This window comes from Pan troglodytes, chromosome 18, assembly GCF_028858775.2.
Source record: "Pan troglodytes isolate AG18354 chromosome 18, NHGRI_mPanTro3-v2.0_pri, whole genome shotgun sequence".
Lineage (NCBI taxonomy): Eukaryota > Metazoa > Chordata > Mammalia > Primates > Hominidae > Pan > Pan troglodytes.
The window spans coordinates 62,979,012-63,000,000 of NC_072416.2; the positions used below are offsets into that span (position 1 = coordinate 62,979,012).

The 20,989-nt window shown below is 38.7% G+C and overlaps 1 protein-coding gene across 2 annotated transcripts in view; it reads right to left on the minus strand.

Annotated features, from left to right (window-relative positions):
* Window positions 1-1,115: 1,115 nt before the first annotated feature.
* CDH11 (cadherin 11) overlaps window positions 1,116-20,989 on the minus strand; it is a 58,276-nt gene continuing 38,402 nt past the window's right edge. Inside the window, exons 10-11 of one of the 2 annotated variants that reach the window (XM_009430929.5) lie at window positions 5,131-5,382; window positions 1,116-2,434 (exon numbers count right to left, since the gene is read on the minus strand). In XM_009430929.5, coding sequence (XP_009429204.1) covers window positions 1,938-2,434; window positions 5,131-5,382 — 749 coding nt within the window. In that variant the 3' untranslated portion in view covers window positions 1,116-1,937. The other variant, XM_063797840.1, reaches the window with a different exon arrangement.

Below are 20,989 nucleotides of genomic sequence, written 5' to 3' on the forward strand. Positions count from 1 at the left end.
ACATTGTCCACAAAATGTATTCCATTGAAGTGTTCAGCCCAATTTGATTTCAATGCAAAGTAAAATGGAAGTGAGCACTTCATAAAAAACATTTCTTTGTATGCATGTTGACTAAATCATAAAAATAGTACGTAACATGATATCAAGAAATGCTTGAAACAAACTTTCACAATAAAGTCAGAAAAAAACTGTAAAAATTGTCTGCAATCCAAGAAAAAGCACGTGCCCTGTGTGTAGGGGGAAAGAGGGAAAGCACTTGCAGTGTGACTTTATGTGGTCTTTCCCCAAGTATTGCTACGTTTTGACCTTTGGCCCAACTGAACAGGTGAAATGCCCTTCACATAAGTTTCAATCCCCAAGAAACTAGCTGGAATGCAGGGGACTGTAGACACACTCCTGGACCAAATGGCATCGACTCTCAGAATCCAAAATGGTCCCTGCCCTCATTCTGAGCTTACGGCCCCAGGCATATTCTAAACAAAGCTTTTTTAAATGAATCGCCCATTCTCATTAAAACATAAAATGCCACATCATTTTACAATTAGTTAAAATTACAGGAGGAAAAATAAGCAGTTTCAACTATCAAGAGTCTTACAATAGCCTGGTAAGTTCAACAGAAGAAAAAATAGAATAACATTAGAGTCTGGGCAAATTTATATTTTTGACTCTAGTCCCCCAGTTCCCCAGTGCTCAGTGTGGGGCATAGAATGTATACCTGGAACATTAGAGTTCTGATAGCTCCATTCCCTCATGGATTCATCTCTCATAACCATCAAATTACTGATATACAAGATAAATGCATATTATATAACACATATTGCAAAGTCATAGACTGACCTAGTTCTTTCACATCCTTCTTTTTTAGAAGATGTGTGTGAAGAGAAGCCAGGAGGTTAACACCACGAATGTACAAAAAAGCTTTACATGATGTTACAGAATCTTGTCTGAAAAAACATTTGTAAAACATATTTGATTTTAAATAAACAATAAAAGCAGCAGACAGACAACAACAGATCATAAATAGGGTTATTAAAAGATCACAATTAAATTAGAAATATAAATGGATCATTAGAAATACTTAACGTTTGTTTCAATGTTAAGAATCAAACCCAGAATTTAAAAAAAATCTTTTTTTATTTCAAAGATTGCTTCTTATATTGAAGCTCATATTAAAGCAACAGTACAATGTTCATAAAATATAAGTGTGATGCCGTAACATTTTCTTACATGTCAGAATACTGATATTTGTATGTATACTAAAATAAGAACTTTAAAATTGTACAAATAGATACATTAAAAATGACATAGAAATAGGGTGTCTCTCACTGAAACAAGACAGTTATATCTGGCACGTATTAGTTTAAGATGAAAGTAGAAGCAAAAAGATTTACAAGAATCAGCAGTAACAAGATTGATGCTCAAGAGACATAATTGTACATTGTATTGTACATACATTGTATGGGTTTAAGCTGGCTGAATATTATATATTTCAAGTTTAAAAATGCACTACATATAGAGTGTCCAGAGTTTAAGGCGAAATTACAGCTCAGAACTGTTGTCCTTTCTAATTTTGTGGAAGCTTCTTTGACAACTTAAAAAAGAAGAAAGACTTGGATGTTCATAACACATAAACAATTTCCCTTCATTGTCAGTTCAGCGTTAGACTTCTCCTTCACTTAAATATTTTGTATGCCAAGTGTTTTTTTTTCTAGCGAAGTTGATAAACAACTTCAATATTTGCCTTTTTGTGAGAAAAGGTATTTCACAGTATTTACCACTTTGATGTCCTCGCAGTTTTATTAAATGTATCCTCTCTGTAAAACTTTGCCTGTTTTAAATGAGCCTTTCCTTGATTTAAAAAAATACCTGTTTACACATCTTCTAGATTCTTGAGAACGCCAGACACAGTTCTTAAGGCCAAATTTGTATCGTTATTGTTAAGAATCGTCATCAAAAGTGTCTTTGGAACCATACAAATCTGCTAGTTTCTTAAAACGAGGTCCCCAGTTCTGTAGATAATCATAGTCCAAGTCTGAATCTGTGGTGGCCGACTCTAGGGAGCTCAGGGACCCGGCCACTGAGCCCCTGCCTTCATAACCGTAGATTTGAATGGAGTCATAAGGAGGAGCCGTGGGGTCATTGTCTGCCTCCTGTATTCTCGTGTTGATGAAGTCATCGACATCCACGCTGTTGGGCGCTGGCCGGAGCCCAGGTCTAGGCATGTACTGATACTCAGGTTTGATGTCTTTGCGGGGGATAAATCCATTGATACCATCAGGATTCTGGAGGGTGGCAATATCAAAGGCTTCTGTGTCTTCTTCCCCACCCCCTTCATCATCATAAGTAATGATGTTCTCACGGACATCTTCTTCCTCAAAGACAATGAGTGGTTCTTTCTTTTGCCTTCTCAGGGTCACAAACAATACTACAATGACTGGAGGGAAAGAAAAAGAAAGTAAGCATTCGTTAAGTCCAGTATTCCTGGGTTCTTCTGCCAGAGGAACTCTGATTACCATAAACCATGAGGTATAAATGCTCAGAACAGGAAAGAGCATAGGAAATGAGAGCTTTGCCCGGAATTCCTAAGGATGTGTAAAATTGACCCCTGCCTGGCTCTTCCTCTACAAATGCTGCCATGAAAACATTACACCCAACAACTTGGCAGGTTGGGACAATTTCGAACTTTTAACAAATGAATCCAGACACCATTTAGGAGTCATCTTCCTAAGAACTAGGAAGATTCTAAATATGTTGGTCTGTAGTCTCTTAGAAGTGGCTAATGCCAATTTCTCTTTGCAAAGGAAGGTAGCTGTTTTTCCAAGGTTTAAAAATGAGGACATGCAGAGCCCTCAGGGCCTACCATCCTATAAGATGTGATGGCTACCCTATATAGCCTACCACCCTATAAGGGGTGATGGCTAGCTTCTGCCAATGTCTGAGAAAGAGTATTGGTCCTATACTAACTTAATGGGAAATCTTACCATAAGTGTGGTTGGACTCTCTGTAGCCACCACATAGAGGAAAGGAAGTTTTATAAAGACCCCCAGAAGACAAAATCTTCTGTTTACTTTAACATAGGAAAATAGCATCAGCTGGAACCCCAGATAAAGCAATCTCATGTCTTCCCTGGGAGAGGGGGGTTCCATTAAGCTTGGGCAACCTAGGAGGGGTGATCAGAGTCATTTATAAGGAAAGTTCAGGCACAGTTTAATTCTTCATTGATTCCCTCTTTTCCCCAAGAGGCTTCTACAATATTCCATTAGAAGGCTCTCCCATACACTCAGCAAGGCTGAAGAAAATGTTTGTGGCTGAATCTTGCACTCCAGCTGAGCACCCCTCTGGCTCCACTACTGCTCTGAGAAGAAGGGATGAGAGATTGTACTTGCCCTGGACTTCGTGTGGCTCCCAAAGCTCTGTGCTTTTTTCTTGTGGGCACTTTCACTCACACAGACCACTCCTTTTCACTTTCTCTGCTTAGCGGACTCTTTTTTTCTTTCATCATGGATACACTTCCTGGCCTGCCATCCTGACACCAGACAGGACTACTGGCACCTTTTTCATGCACCAGCCTGGCCCTGTTCTTATCCTTATTATAATATTTATCACATGGTTTACACATCTGTTTCCACTTCTATTCACTTTTTAGGGCTTTTGTATTTTACTTCCTCTGTTTGAAATATTCATTTATCCAAGCCTCTGTCCTCAGCTGGACAACTCTCAGCAGCCAACCTGTATGTCACATCCTCCAGGAAGATTTCTTTGACCTTCCCAGGCAATGTTAGGTGCCTTTTTTTTTTTCTTTTTTTTTTTTGAGACAGAGTTTTGCTCTTGTTGCCCAGGCTGGAGTGCAACGGCGCCATCTTGGCTCACCGCAACCTTTGCCTCCTGGGTTCAAGCGATTCTTCTGCCTCAGCCTCCCAAGTAGCTGGGATTACAGGCATGCACCAACACACCTGAATAATTTTGTATTTTTAGTAGAGACGGGGTTTCTCCATGTTGGTCAGGCTGGTCTTGAACTCCCAACTGCAGGTGATCAGCCTGCCTCCGCCTCCCAAAGTGCTGGGATTACAGGCGTGAGCTACTGCACCTGGCCCATGTCAGGTGCTTTCTACTCTGTCCCCCAACCATCTTGTGTTCATGTCCCTATTATAGCACCCACCGTGTGCCTCTTCATGCATACTTTCCTTGACATTCTGTGAACCTGTCGAGCACAGAGATCTCATAGACTTCTTCTCTTTATCCCTCAGGACCTAACATAGGGCCTGTTGCCCAGAGAATACCCAATAACTATTTGCTGAATTGAATTCACTGGCTTTTTCCTGTGGAGTAAAGCTCCATGAATTCATTCGAGGTAGGACCAAGCATCATGGCAAAAGTGTAGGTTTGGTGTCAGACATGCATAGGTTTGAATCCTGATTTGGTCAGTCACTAGTTCTGAGACTTTGGGATAAAATGATCTTCCTGAGGCCCAGCAATGGCATATGTTCTGAGTACCAGCACATGGCTTTTCTACAGAATAAACCACAGGTGAGACAGAGGTGCAGAAGAGGAGCACCTAAGCAGGGGCAGGTGCAGGAAAAGCTTCCAAGGGGTACCCATGAGCTGAGGTGTTAGAACAGATGTTAAATATGATAATTAGTGGAGGGGTTAGAGTCCTGCTTCTTCCTTCTTCCAGTTCCCGAGTCCTTCCTATGCTGTCTTTTGCTCCTTCTTATGGGCCTAATGTCCCTAAGCCTTATTCTTTCTCTTGTGAGACAAAACCATTGCTAATACACCATGTTTCTGCCCAAATTCCTCTTATGCCAAACCTTCTCTGATGTCCCTGAAGCCCCCTAGTGGCTCCTGCTATACAGCCCTGTGATGGCCCGGCAAAATGCTCATCATGACCTTCCCTGTTCTCTGCTGGAACTCAATTGTCTGCTCCCTGCAATATTCCATCAAATGCAAGAGGCAGACATCCCCCACCTCGCCCCCGCAACCCCCCCCCCCCGTACCCCACCTCTTTTCTTGAACTGTGTCGACAGTCATAACAGGGTCCTGGTTACCAGCCTGTATTTGAGAAGCATGTGTTTCAAGGAGGGGGATCCGGTTGCCTGGCCCTTCCTGCAGGGGACCAGGAAGCGCCCTTACCCAGGAGAATGACGATGCAGGCGAGGATGGCGATCAGCGCGCCTGTGCTCAGGCCGGCGTTCAGAATGTAGGCCTCTGCGTTGCAGGAGAGCAGTGCCCCGTTCACGTCGCACCCGCAGACTTTGACGGTGAGGGTGTTGGTGCTACTCATGGGCGGGATGCCCCCATCGCTGATCACTATGGGCAGAAGGTACAAGTCCTGCTTCTGCCGACTGAACCCTCCACGCCGGGCGTACACGCCTGCTGTGTTATCTGCAGAAAGAGGGGAGACCGGCCGTGCGCCCAGTCAAGACCATTGGAATCACAGCGGCTCTCTGCTCGGCAGATTTGAGGGCACTCTCTTATCATAAAGGTTAACCGCCAGAATCGTTCTTAATTGTTCTTTCATCTAAGTATCTGCGGAAGCCACAGCCGTTTGGCATGATCACGAAACAAGCTATCTGCATTTTGGAATAAATCTCAGAAACAGGCTCTTTTGGATTTGGTAGGGAATTTCCATTGAAGAATGGGCAAGAGCAAAGCAAGAAAATGATGTGGCCGGCTTGCCAGTGAAAGGATTTCCCCCAACACCCTCAGCCACCCGGTTAAACATGTCATTCCTCCTGCTTAGAATGATTTGAAGTTTGTTGCTCACATGACCCAGCGCACTTCTGCCTGCATGGTGGACGATCAGGTATTATTTCCCTAACCTAGAGTTCACGTTGCTTTCCAGGCTCACACCCTACGTTTTCTCACAGAAAATGTGCGGCAGGCTTGCCACTGAAGGAAATTCCCTTTAAAGGCAAGCCTGCCACACCATTTTCTGCTGGGCTATTGTTCCTTCTTGAAATGCCACAAGAAAGCATGAGCTTCAGCAATCTACTCTATGTTAGCACACGAAATATTAATAATTAAATATTCAAGTGTGTGTGAGAAAAAAAGTTTTTTCCTATGTGCAGACTTCCTACTTTATGACAAGCGTTTAGCCAATTTTTGTTTGTATATATTTTTAAAAAAGAAATTCCAAGTCCACCTTCAAACTTTATGCAAACTATGAATCCACTCATTAGTCATGAAAATATACATGCTTTAAAGAGAGGAACTATTTTAAAACCCTTGCAGGAGATTTATGGTTTCTTTAAAACCCCAACACCATCAGCCACCCAATTAAACATGTCACTCCTCCTGCTTAGAATGATTTGAAGTTTGTTGCTCACATAACAAAACACAGCGCACCTCTGCCGGCATGGTGGACGATCAGATATTATTTCCCTAACCTAGACTTCACCTTGCTTCCCAGGCTCACCTCCTACTTTTTCCACATGGACCAGTTCAGCCTGACATCAAGAATTCAGTTCTGTCCCCCAAGAATGCCACACTCTTCTGTGTGCCTGGTCTTTTTATCCACTACTGTCTTGCTCAAAATAACTGTTCCTTTTATCATAACAGTTGTACTTCTCAGGCCTCAAAATATAATTCAAAAGTCATCTCTTCAGGGAGACCATCCAAGACCTCTCCCATCATCTCTTGTGTGACCCACCACACTGTATATTCGTATAGAAATACATAACCTACTCTTCTGTCATGATTTGTTGACATAACCACTTTGACCTCTGTGAGACTGTGAACTTGTTGAGAATAGGGGATTTTTGTCTGATTCATCTCAGTCTCTCCAAGGCCAGAAACACAGCAGACATTCAATAAATATTTGTTGAACAAATGGCATAACTGTGTTCTGGGAAGGATTTAACCAAAATTCCAGATGTTGGCTTTTCTGTATTTCCCAATCTTTTGTAGCCTCTGCCCCCAAAATATTGCCTCATCATGTTTTCTCTACCAGCCTCAACTAATTTTCTAAGATTTATGTTCTAGTGGGAAAGCATTGGTATTATAAAACAGTAGAAATTTTTAATATGTTCCATCAAATTACACATACATGCATACACACACACACACACACACACACACACACACACTCACACTGAACTTCTGGTATGGTCTGCCTCTGTTTGTGGGTTAAGAATCAGAGTTTATAGCAATATGAATATTATGACTAGCATCATGGCCCAATAGCTGGTAGGCTTTAAATAGGTTGACAGGATTTTGAATTAGCTCCTGTAGTAGGGAAAAAAAATCTCAGAATTTCAAAATTATTTAATATATTTTAGGTTAAAGAAAATGTATAATCTTCCCTTGGTATCTGCCGGGAATTGGTTATAGGACCCTCCCCTGAATACCAAAATCCAAGGATGTTCAAAGTCCTTATATACAATGGCACAGTATTTGCATATAACCTACACACATTCTCCCATATGTGTTAAATGATCTCTAAATTACTTATAATACCCAATACCATGTAACAGCCATGTAAATAGTTATGATACTGTAGTTTCAAATTTTGTATTATTTTGCATTGTTGTATTACAATTTTTTGTTGTTTTCTGTTTTTCTCCCCAAATATATTTGATGTTTGGTTGGCTGAATTCACAAATGTGGAACCCATGAATATGGAAGGCCTACTACAATTTATTTTCCGTTAGATACCTATATCTATATCTATATATAGATATAGATATATATACGTATGTATATACACATATATATATATGGCAGATTCAGTCTTATTTAGGGATGGGCAGAAATTCTGAATATTGCAGATGGTGAGGTTTTGTACTTTCTGGCTCTAGTAGACCTGATATGACCAATTCTCTGTCCTTCACTGCCAACATTTCATCCAAAACAACACAGAACAGCCAGCCCTCAATTCTATATTTTCTGAATTTTGTATGACTGGCATACATTTCTCTTATCACTGGGGAAAATTATACAAACATTGCATATACTATGAAATAGGATGAAAAAAATAAAAGTAGGCTAGTCAAGTAAAATAGTAACTGAAAATGCAGTCACCTGACTAGGCTTTACACACCATTGTTCCATACTTAGCAATTACAATAAAAATTACATATCTATAATAAATTAATGGAAAATATATTTTCTCTTCTTGTATATGTTTTCATAGTTAAATTAGACTCTCACAAATTGAAAGTTACAATATCTACTCCATTTTAATGATCTGAAATGTCCATGTCATCATGGATAAAAATAAATGTTAAAAATTTAATTGAAATTCTAGGTCAAAGAAAACTCTTTGATATGGGTGACATGCCCAGCAGATGACTTGCTTGGTTTACACATTTGGTCCTACTCTGTTACCCATAGTGTTATGGTTGGAGAGTATGGGAACAGAATATTTTTATTTTTATAAACTTGTGGAAGTCGTAATTTAAAATCTATTCTTCAATGTGCCATCCAGGCAGACCTGCACTTCCAGATCATGGCAGGTTGGGTTATGGAGGAAGGTAATTGAAACTCAAACACCAATGGAAAACATGGATCTGGGCATGACATTGGCACATGAATTCAAGATGTTTCATATTCTGAACAACTGAGTCCTCTCCGACACACAGAAACCACTACGTAAAAGCTCATCAAAGCACCCAGCTGACCAAACCATTTAAAATCTCTGAGTGATAGATCAGTAGGATCGCAAGAACTTTTCAAACCTCTGCTATTAAAACATGCTTTACATATGGATTTTAAGATCAGTTCAAGAAGTGGGAAAGAAATGGACTAAGGCTTTCTTCCTGGGTGAATACTAATTATCTGCTTTCAATTGGGTAACTTTTCCCATCTAGAGCCCCATTTGTTCATCTTTAAAATTAGGAGACTGATTGATAGCAAGCATGCCTCATGGGGTTGTTAAGCAACTAAATAACATGATAGAAATCAGTGTTTATCCTCTGTGCTGTGCTTCCAGAAGGCTCAGGGGATCCTTCTACCAGAAAACTGAACACACATTACTGAGATCCTCCAGGGCTGGTGAGCTGGTAAAGGTGAACACAGTGGGTAGGAGACGTGTCTAGCAGCCTGGTTTGGCATTTAGGTGGTCTGTGTTGCTTGAGTCAATAAAATATTCGCCCTTTAGATCCAGGTTGTTCCAGGACCAATGGGAGTGCGAGCCTTCTCTCAGAAGTGGCATTTCTGAGTGGCATTTCAGTATCACAGCCTGTCCTTCTTGTGATCCACTCTGATCACTGATCAAAAAATAAGTCACTATGGCCTGGCATGGTGGCTCATGCCTGTAATCCCAGCACTTGGGAGAACCAGGTGGGCAGATGACTTGAGGCCAGGAGTTCAAGACCAGCCTGGCCAAAATAGTAAAACCCTCTCTCTACTAAAAAATACAAAAAAAAAAAAAAAAAAAAAAAAAAAAAAAAAAAAAAAGGCCAGGCACAGTGGCTTACGCCTGTAATCCCAGCACTTTGGGAGGCCGAGGCGGGTGGATCACGAGGTCAGGAGATCAAGACCATCCTGGCTAACGCGGTGAAACACCGTCTCTACTAAAAATACAAAAAATTAGCTGGGCTTGGTGGCGGGTGCCTGTAGTCCCAGCTACTCGGGAGGCTGAGGCAGGAGAATGGCATGAACCCGGGAGGCAGAGCTTGCAGTGAGCCGAGATCACGCTACTGTACTCCAGCCTGGGTGACAGAGCAAGACTCTGCCTCAAAAAAACAAAAATAAAAACAACAACAACAACAACAAAAAGAAACAAAACAAATTAGCTGGGTGTGGTGGCGCATGCCTATAATTCCAGTTATTCAGGAGGCTGAGACAAAAGAACCTGGGAGGTGGAAGTTGCAGTGAGCCGAGATTGTGCCACTGCACTCCAACCTGGGAGACAGAATGAGACTCTGTATCAAAAAGAAAAAAAAAATCCACTAGGGGTTGGTATGGTGGTTCACACCTGTAATCTCGACACTTTGGGAGGCTGAGGTGGGAGAATCGTTTAAAGCCAGGAGTTCTAGACTAGCCTGGGCAACATAGCGAGACCTTGTCTCTAAAAAAATAAAAAGTTAAACAATTATCCAGGTGGGGTAACCAGCAACTATAGTCCCATCTCCTTAGGAGACTGACACCAGAGGATCGCTTGAGCCCAGGAGTTGAAGGCTACAGTGAGCTATAATAGTACCACTGCACTACACCATGGCTGACAGAATGAGACCCTGTCTCTAAAAAGAAGGAAAAAAAGTAGCTACTATGGTCAGGAACTTCATGAAAAACAAATCTGGACACACAAATAGAAATATAAACAAACTAACAACAATAACAAAACCCCTTTACTAGACACCAATTTTTCACCCTATATTTGACTACATATTAGCTTTCAATCCATCTTTGAGTGGGTCCCCTTGCATTGGACATATGCATTACCAAGGTTTATGGATAACCCAAGAAAAAAAGAGGTTCAGTGAGGACATATTTCCAGGAAAGTGTCAGATTGGCTCCAGGTTACTAAGATGAAACAGAAAAGACAAATATTCCATCAATTTTAAAATTTCCATAGAGGCTTCCTAGATCTTTTTCTTATATAAAGATTCTAAGAAGCAAAAAACTCAATCTTTGGAGTCAAACAGACCTGGGTTTGAATCTTGAATCTTGTACATATTAATTGCCTGACTTTAAACATATTATCTAGGTGTCTTGATTTTCCATATTGTCATCTGTGAAACTAATAATTTTAGGTTAAATTTGATTCCATTCATAAAGCTACTTAGCACAGTTGCCAGCCTGTTGGTGATGCTCAGTAAATATTAATTCTTTTCTGGAAGTTCTTCTCTTTGAGCAGTAGACTAATGAGGAAGAGAAACTTACTGGCAAAGGAGGAAAGTGAATTCTTGGAAATGTCATTGTAGCTCTGAATGTAATTGCCTATGCAGAAGGACTCTTCATTCAAAGGTAAGAAAATATTTCATATTCTTCAGTCCTGGGCAATATATTTCCCATGACAAGAAAATGTTTTTCAAGCATCTTGGTTTTTGATCTTGACCCCAGTGTTCTCATCCTTGGCCACAGATATGTAACCAGTTGCATGTTTTCCCCCACTTAGGCCAAAACTTGCAAATAGGGCCATTAATTACCAGAATATGTCATGCACAAAGTGTAGTGTTTCTATTAATGGAAAAACAAATTCAGGCTTCTAAGTTTTAGTCCAACCTGGACTCCTAATTGCATGCTGCTTTTACTTGTACACTTTTTCATTATACTAATACAATATAAAAGTTCCTAATAATGATGATCTCCATGGTACCAGTTGGGGAATACCAATATAGGGGTTACGATGATGATGTAGCCCAATGAGGAAATATATGAGACTGGCAATCAAGGGGAACATTAAGATGGAGAGAGAAAGAAGACCTTGATAGATAGACTGCACTTGGTGACAACCCTGCATTAGTCAAAAAAATAAAAATAAAAAAGGAAAAAATTAAAAGCAGATCAAAGTGGGCAATATATGGACCAGCTCCTGCATATTGAAAACTTGAAAACAGGAAGCACCAAAGCAAAGGACCAGGACCCTCTGCCCTCATCATGGTGTCAGGAGAGAGGCTTATCCCAGGGCAACGGCATCAGTCACTCAGCAGCTTCCCTAAGGCTCTGCAGATGCTCTTCCTTACCAATCCTTTTCCTCTGTCCATCTCTTCTCTGAAGCTAAACAATCCTCACAGCTTGACCTGATCAGAGACATTCTATCTTATGAAAAAGGCCACAGGGCACTTCAGTCTGAGGATCCTCTCTGCAGACTGTTGGAAAACCGAGAATGTAGGCCAAGACTTGCTCCCAGGGAGGTATTTTGTTCACTGCTGACCCAAATCTGCCTACTCTACGTTTCTTCCCAAACCTCAGAGAGGAAGTAGATCTATCTACCACATGAAAAGCTCCCATACACTTGAAGACAGGTATTCAGTCACTAGCAGAATAATCATTATTTGATTACTTTGCTCTGGCCTACACTGCTTTCCTTAGAAATGTGGCAATAGCTCTGCCAAGATAATGGAAAAAATATTCCTGTGCCCACACATGCCCGTGCACACACACACACACACACACACCCATCCATATATATATATATACATATATATACGCATAAATAAGCACATACATAAAATTTATATATAGTGTGTGACTAAAATTTCTTAGTAGAGTTATAAGCTTCAATAATTTCAGAAGTATAGATGACACACAACTACAAAAGGCATCATTTGAGCATTTAGTTATTTCGATTTCTTTACACTCATTTACATTTGTGAATTTTGAAAAATTAATTTTAAGTTTTGATGTCAGTCAATGTTTACCATCTTCAATCCAGGGGACTGAAATAATGGAAATTTCATAGAACATTTTTAGAAGTTTGTGACAGTACACTCCTGATGTTACTACTGATCAATGATGAACTTACTAGTCTGTGTGTACACCTCTATTTTCTTGCCTTTCTGAATACCCTGTGAGCTCTCTACCTACCTGTACACATTACTGCATAGTTTGTATATTTCACAGCCCATCGTGACTGAATGTCTGACCTCTTCACCAGACAATAACCTCCTTGAGGGAAGGGGCCTTGTCTTATTTAGCTTTTCAGTCGTCTTTGTGCATTTAGGCATTTAGCACTGTTGTGTGTGTTGACAGAATAAATGGCTGAATGCTGTGCTTTCCAGTGAATCTCATATCAGTCCGACTTTTCCACACAGTCAGAGTTTACTGATTCATTATCTCATGGTCCATTTCTAGTTTCCATATTCTCCAACTCCTTCTAATGTTGCTTATATTTATATTGCAGATTTTGCTTTTGCTAAATATCTTCATCTTGCTATCTTATTATTCTGTTATTATTATTTAAATTGAAGCAAATTTAACTAAGCAACATTGATTGAACTGCTAATATGGGCAAACGCTGTTGTTTGTTACTTTTACATACATTATCCCAGACAATTTTTCAAACTGTGCAAAGATTATAATGACCCATATCTTATAAGAAACAAAACTGAGAAACTAAGAGGGAAGCAATTTCTCACAAGCACATGGAAAATAACAGAACTAGAATTTGAAGTCCTCTAGGTTTCATTGAATTTTATAAGCACATAACTGACCCTGGAACACTGACATTATTGCATTCTAATTAAACTAGTTTTTTTTTTTTAATATCCACAATAGGTTGGTTAATTAGTTGAATTCCATCATAGCCTATAATTAGACAAAAAAAAGAAAAACTCAGTTTCTAGACTCAGTTTCTAAAGAACAGTTCTTAGAAACCTAAGAATTTTTGTGGCAAAGAGACCCACAAACAATCAGGGGTACTCATTCAACAGCTATTCCCATAACATTTCCAGACACAGACATACACACACAAACATACACCCTTCACAAACAAACCAATGTGAAGGAGGCAAGAAGAAACCTATTACTTTCCCAATATTTTGGAATAAAAGATATGCTACAATGATGCAAATTCTATAAATGATGAGCCTTAACGTACTAATGAAAATAATTGACCAAGACTCTGATGGCTATAATGTCTCCTAACGGGATTAGGGAGCTACACACCACTGTTCTTCCAATTATTGCCTTTTGTACTGAGGAATCTGCAGAACAAGAAGTACAATAAAGAGTAACATGATAGAAATACTTGCCTGTGTGCATGTGAAATTCAAGCATGTGTGTATGAGATATCGAAGTATGCAGTTTGTTAGCATTAAGAGACTTTTCATTGTCACGTTTAATCACATTTCTTAAAATCAACTCTGCTTTCACTTATGTTTGATAGTAATTTTCTCCTTGTTGGTAGGGTAAATGGAGAGAAAAGAACATACTGCCCACGTATTTCTTAGTTTAAGACAAAGAAAACTACCAAGAGATTCAGGGGGATATTGACATTTAGGGTCTTTAAGCTAACTAGTTAAGTCAGTGACCACGTGCAACCTTGAAAGAGTGATGTCTGATCTACCAAGAAGATCTATTTATTTTTTTGTTGTTGTTGGATTGAGGAGAGAGCGGGTTCAAAGATAAACTCTGTTCTGTGTGAGACAAACTGCAGCAATGAATTTTAGGCAGAAAAGAAACATGATTATTTACACAAGTGAAAATGGCAGGGCATTAAAAGACATCTGCCATTTTGATCTCCCAACAGAGCATCTTCCATATTGGAGCAATTAAGGGCGAAAAATACATCCTACAAAAATCTGTTTGGCTATCTTTAAATTATGAAAGTGAAAAATCAGAAGCATATTTGCATGCTAGTTTGTGCTGCTCATTAAAAATGTCCTTAGTTCGGGGGGAAAACAGAAAGAAAGGCATTTATTTGCCAATTGATTTAATCTGAGTGAATCTGTCTTGGCTATCCTTACTAAACCAACATTGCTTTCCACACAAACATTTTGTTGTTTATTTATGTCTTTGCTTGCCTGCTTTCTTATTTTTATTTTTGTTTAAGCAGTGCAAACTCAACTCTGAATGTTTCAGTGCTCATTGATCTGCCACATGGCCCATCTTGGATATTACATTTGCAAAACTAATACATTAGAGGATCATCTCATTCTTCCCCCTAACCCTAGGTCTCCAATATAATTTTGTGGAAAGTAAATGACTGAATGGATGAAAGAATGGAAGGGCTGGGTGATGGGGTACTGACTTCTTTAGAATATTCTGGCATCAAATGATTTGTTCTCTTTTTCATCCTGGAGCTTATTTCATGACAGATTCATTCTTTCCATAATAATAACTAATTCTTAAAATTTTTGAAGAAGATTATATGTTATGAAGTGTTTTCTCAACCACTCCTTTACTTTTAATTTATGCATTTAGTCAACCCACTTTTCTTAAGTGTTGGGATACTGGCCTCACAGAGCTCAGATTCTAGTGGGAGACAAGGAAATGTGTTATACGGTTAGAATTCAGAGTGATAAGAAAAATTGAGGTTAGGGCAGTATTCCTGGAGCACTAGGAAAAGGCAGCCCAAATGTTCTGAGATGTTAGGCCAGATGTCACCTGGGAGATGTCTTTATGTACAGTGAGACTTAAAGGAGGAGGGATAGACAGGGGGGGTAAATTCCCTGCACATGGACATGTGAGAGCATGGCATATTTCAGAAACTTGACATGGTTTCAAGTTTCTGAATCTTAAGATTTAAGGTAGAAAGAGAAAGGACATGGTAGAGGTAAAGTGTACAAGGAGTAAAGCATGGAATGTCTTGCTCACTAAGCTATGGAGTTTCAGTTAAATACATAGGAAATGGAGAGGCAGGAAAGAATTTAAAAAAGAGAGAGAGAGAGGCATTGTCCAGTTTGTTTATTGAGGGCTGAGTGAAGTGGGGGCAAGGATGGAGTCAGACAGACCTGTTTGTAGGTCACCATGTAGTTACAGCTTCTCTATGGGTAACTCTATTCATGATAACTATCAAAATTAGTTGTGCTTTCACAATATAACTAATTTTGCTGGATGTGCTTTTGGGGATTCCCTGACATCAGATTCATATTCATTGTGAAAGCCTTCTTTTAGGACGCTTCCTGGCACTCATTTTTTCATCTTTTCATGATTACAGAAGGATGGAAAGAAGAGGCTATCATAGGGAATCTAAGAAATATCTAGAATTTGATGAAAGCCACACTGACACTAACTAGAGAAGAAGCATCAAGGATGGAGAAGGCCAAATCAAACAGGGAAGAGGCTTCATGGTTTACAAAACGCTACTCTTAAAATTGATTTACTTGAAAATCTCGAGTATTTTTGTTGTCGTTATAATAGAAACTCATTGAAAACTCCTAAAATTTTCCTTGGCTGCTCAAGTGACAGAAAAACCTTCTGATAGCCATGTAACCCCATGATCTGATAAACCTTCAATTCTAATTGAGATGGCCCATTGTAAAGCTTGTAGCCCTGGGGTTCTGAGATCCCGGGATGCATTCAAATTTTGATACCAGTTTTTAGTATGTCAGTGCCCTTATCTCTCAAATTGGCAGCTCAATTCATATAGTGTAATAATTTACAACTGTTTTATAAATTATTATTAGGATTATATATCAAATATTCAGATATTAATATTAAAAGTGTTCTCCCTTTAGAGATGAAGAGCAAAGCCAAGCCTTTAATCTCTAGGCCTTGCCTTTTCCTCTGTACCTTATCAAATGATTGTTGTTTGGAATAAGAGGGTTGAAAATTAAAATTATGAAGTTAATATTAGAATATTGTATTTATAATTACCAGGTCACTAGGCCAGCAGACAAAACTATATTATCTTCTTGTTAGAATCAAAAAATTGTAATAAACATTAAACATTTATTTTTTAGTAACACAACAATGTAAAGGAAGTTCTGTCTCTCTCTCACACACACCCCCCAAAACACAAATCTTAATTTTAATCTAACACTCAGTATGATGTTTAATGATGAAACTCAAGAACTAATTTCCCTATTAAAGTAATAAGTAAACCAAGAATGGCCATTACTATTGTTATGATATAGCACATATTTGAAAAGTGTAAATCTATGCAATTAGATGAAAAACAAGTATTTTAAAAGGTGAAACAAATTGCCATTCATTTTTATGTAGTTATTGCTCTAGAAAACCCAGGAAAATCAGCTAAGTTATATCACTTTGCAATAATGCCCAATAGTAAATAAATTAAAACAGTTATAACTTATACTAAAAATAGTGACTAAGAAAATAAAATTAGAACAGATTCAGTCCAGTCTGATACATAAGAAGCTTGGAAGTCACCTCTCCATCCAAATAAAAAAACAAACAAACTAGAATATTAACAACTTTTCCTAGATTCATAAGAGAATTGAGTTTACAGGGCAAAGAGCTGTCCCCAGATTGGAGACAGACAAGTAGATGCAGAGAATCGAACTTACTAGATCAGGAACCAACAAGCAAAAACTTCCTCAGGAACCAGTGCTGGGGTAGAAAAACCTGAACTGTAATTGACAAATTGATGGAGGCCCAGTGTGGAGAAGTTAAAATCTCTAGGGGAACCCAGTCACAGGACCTCTCCCGTGACCCCCTACCACACACATGCATATACACACTTGTGTGATTTTTACCTCCAGGAACTCTACCTGGTTCTCACAGTGAATATTAGAGAAAAATTCCCTCATGCTATCAGTAGGGGGAGGGAAAAAGGAACCATTTTGAAATACGCCAGAGCATTCTGTTCTTAACAAGGCCTGATCTTAGAAAAAACTTTTAAAGGAAGCCTAATCTTCTGGGATTTTATCAGAGACTAACTGACCTGGGGAAAAGAAACTTCCAACTCTAGGCCATCCCAGGTATCCTGTCCCAGCAAAGGAGGGAGAAAAAAACAACTAAGGAGCACTTGTGAAGTTTACAGTTCAGAGGCACAAGCTTACTAAAAACTGAGGCCCAGTCATAGGACTATGGAATGCTAGCCCTTCTTTAACTTACTATCACATTGTTAAAGGCTTATTTATAGCAGTTCCTGTTACCCACAACACCATTTCCGTTATGAAGAAAAAAATTACAAGGCATACTAAAGGCAGAACAAAAAATCCTACAATTTGAAGAGACAGAGAAAATATCAAAACCAGGCACGCATGACAGAGATGTTGGAATTATCCAGCTGGAAATTTAGAACAACTGTGATTAATATGCTAAGGTCTTTAATGGATAAAGTGGACAACATTCAAGAACAGATGGGCAATGTAAGCAGAGAGATGGAAATTCTAAGAAAGAACCAAAAGAAACACTAGAGATAAAAAACATCAACAGAAATAGAGAATGCCTTCAAAGGGCTCCTTAGTAGACTGGACACAGCTGAGGAAAGAATCTCTGAGCTTAAGAATAGATCAACAAAAACCTCTAAAACTATAAAGCAAAGAGACAAAAGAAAAAATAATACCCCAGAATATCCAAGAACTGTGGAACTATAAAAGGTGTAATATATATGTGATGATAATACCAGAAACAGAAGAGAGAAAGAAACAGAAGAACTATTTGAAACAGTTATGACAGAATTTCTCCAAATTAATGTCAGATACCAAACCACAGATGCAGAAAGCTCAGAGAACATCAAGCTGTATCAATGCCAAAAAGAAAGTCCCTACACCTAGTCATATCATATTCAAACTACAGAAAAATCAAAGATTTTTAAAAAATGCTGAAAGAGGTCAGGAGAAAAAAACCCACCTTACCCGTAGAGGAATAAAGATAAGAATTACATCCACCTTCTCAGAAATCATGCCAGCAAAAAGAGAATAAAGTGAAATAATTAAAGTATTGAGAGAAAAAAACATACCAACCTAGAATTCTCTAACTACCAGAATTATCCTTTAAAAGTGAAGGAGAAATAGTTCTTCAGAATAGCAAAAATGGAAAAAAAAATTGTTGCCAGTAGGCCTGCCTTGTAAGAAATGTTAGAATAAGTTCTTTAGAGGGAAGAACATGGGTCAGAAATCTGGATATACAGAGAGAAAAGAAGAGCGTGGAAGAAGGAATAAGTGATGAAGAAACAGACACTTTTATTTTTCTTATATTTTAATTGACCTAACACACAATAATTTGTTCACGGTAATAATTGCAACAATGTATTTGATTAGGTATGCTTATTCATATATACAGTCATGAGTTGCTTAGTGATAGGGAAGCATCCTGAGAAATGCATTGTTAGGAGATTTCCTCCTGTAAACGTAGTGTGTTTAAACAAACACAGATGGTTTAGCTTATTACATCTACCCTATATGGCATAGCCTATTGCTCCTAGGCTACAATCCTATACAGTATGTTACTCTGTTGAATACTGTAGGCAATTATAACACAAGAGCAAATATTTGTGTGTTGAAACATAGAAAAAGTACAGTAAAAATATGGCATAAAAGATAAAAAATGTTATGCCTGTATAGGGCACTTAGCATGAATGGAGTGTTCGGGACAGGAAGTGGGTGAGTCACTGAGTGAGTGAATGTGAAGGCCTAGGACGTTACCTTACACTACTGTAGACTTATTTATTTATTTATTTATTTATTTATTTATTTATTTATTTTGAGACGGAGTCTTGCTCTGTCGCCCAGGCTGGAGTGCAGTGGCCCTATCTCGGCTCACTGCAAGCTCCGCCTCCCGGGTTCACGTCATTCTCCTGCCTCAGCCTCCCAAGTAGCTGGGACTACAGGCACCCGCCACCACACCCGGCTAATTTTTTGTATTTTTAGTAGAGATGGGGTTTCACCATGTTAGCCAGGATGGTCTCGATTGTCCTGACCTCGTGATCCACCCGCCTTGGCCTCCCAGAGTGCTGGGATTACAGGCTTGAGCCACTGCGCCCGGCCCTGTAGACTTTATAAACACTGTACATTTAGGCTACACTAAACTTATAAAAATTTATTTTTTTATTATACTTTAAGTTCTAGGGTACATGTGCACAACGTGCAGGTTTGTTACATATGTATACATGTGTCATGTTGGTGTGCTGCACCCATTAACTCATCATTTATGTTAGGCATAAATCAACCTTAATTTTTATTATTATTACTTTTTAACCTTTTAAATATTTTTGTTGGCCAGGCATGGTGGCTCAAGTCTGAAATCCTAGCACTTTGGGAGGCCGAGGCAGGTGGATTACCTGAGGTCAGGAGTTCCAGACCAGCCTGGCCAACATGGTGAAACCCCATCTCTACTAAAAATACCAAAAAAAAAAAAAAAAAAAAAAAATTAGCCAGGTGTGCTGGCGGGCGCCTGTAATCCCAGCTACCTGGGAGTCTGAGGCAGGAGAATTGCTAAAACACGCGAAGTGGAGGCTACAGTGAGCCGAGATTGCACCACTGCACTCCAGCCTGGGCAACAGAGCAAGACTCCATCTAGAAAAAAAACCTTTTTGCTAAAAACTAAGGCGTAAACCCATACGTTAGCCTGTGCCTACACAGGATCAGGATTATCAGTATCACAGTCTTCCACCTCCACATTTTGTCTCACTGTAGGGTTTTTCAGGGGTAGTAACACACATGGAGCTGTTGTCTTCTATGGTAACAATGCCTTCTTCTGGAATACCTCCCAAAGGACCTACCTGAAGCTGTTTTAAAGTGAACCTTATTATTGATAAATAGAATGAGTACACTCTAAAATAATGTTTAAAAGTGTAGTTATGGTAAATCCTAGGTGATAGGCATTTTTCAGGTCCATTATAATCTTACTGGATCATCTTTTTATATGTGGTCTGCTGCTGTCCAAGACATTGTTATGCGGTGCATGAAACACACACACACACACACACACACACACACACGCTTATTTATAAGTGAAATAAGTGACAGCAATGATATAAGGAACAAGAGGGAGAAATTAGGATTAATTTCTTATTATAAGGTACTTGTACTACCTGTGAAGTGGTATAGTGTTATTTGATAGCAGACTTGGATTAATTGTAAATGTATAGCTCAAACTCTAGGTCAACCCATTAAAAAGTAAAAAGAAAAAAAAAGAAGTACAGTGGCAGTGGTATGCTTAAAAAGGACAGAAAATAGAATCACATAAAATACTGAGTTGAAACCTCAAAAGCCAGAAAAATGATAGAAAATATTATTTAAAAATTACTTTATAATATCTTCCAAAATGTAAAGTAGCTAACCATAAACTTAATAAGAAATGCACGATACAAAAATGAAGAAAACTACAATGACTTCCTGAGGGTAATAAAAGGAGAATTGATTCAATGGAAAGTCAGACCATGGTTTTGGACAGGAAAAGTATTTTTAAAATTTTAGTTCTTCTTAAATTGATCCAGAAATTTAAGATAAGCTCAATAAGATTCACAAGAGTACTTGTAGGGCACCTGAAAAATAATTCTAAATTATATCAGAAAGTATAAAAAAAGCAAGATTTGTAAAATAGTAATAAAATAAAAATAATGTGGAGAAAGCATTTGTCAGGTTTCAACATATATATGTATAAAATTATTAAAGAAAAATATGATACCAGTAAATAGATAGAATGGGAAGAATAGAAAGTTAAAAAAATCTAATCATAAAAAATGTAGAAG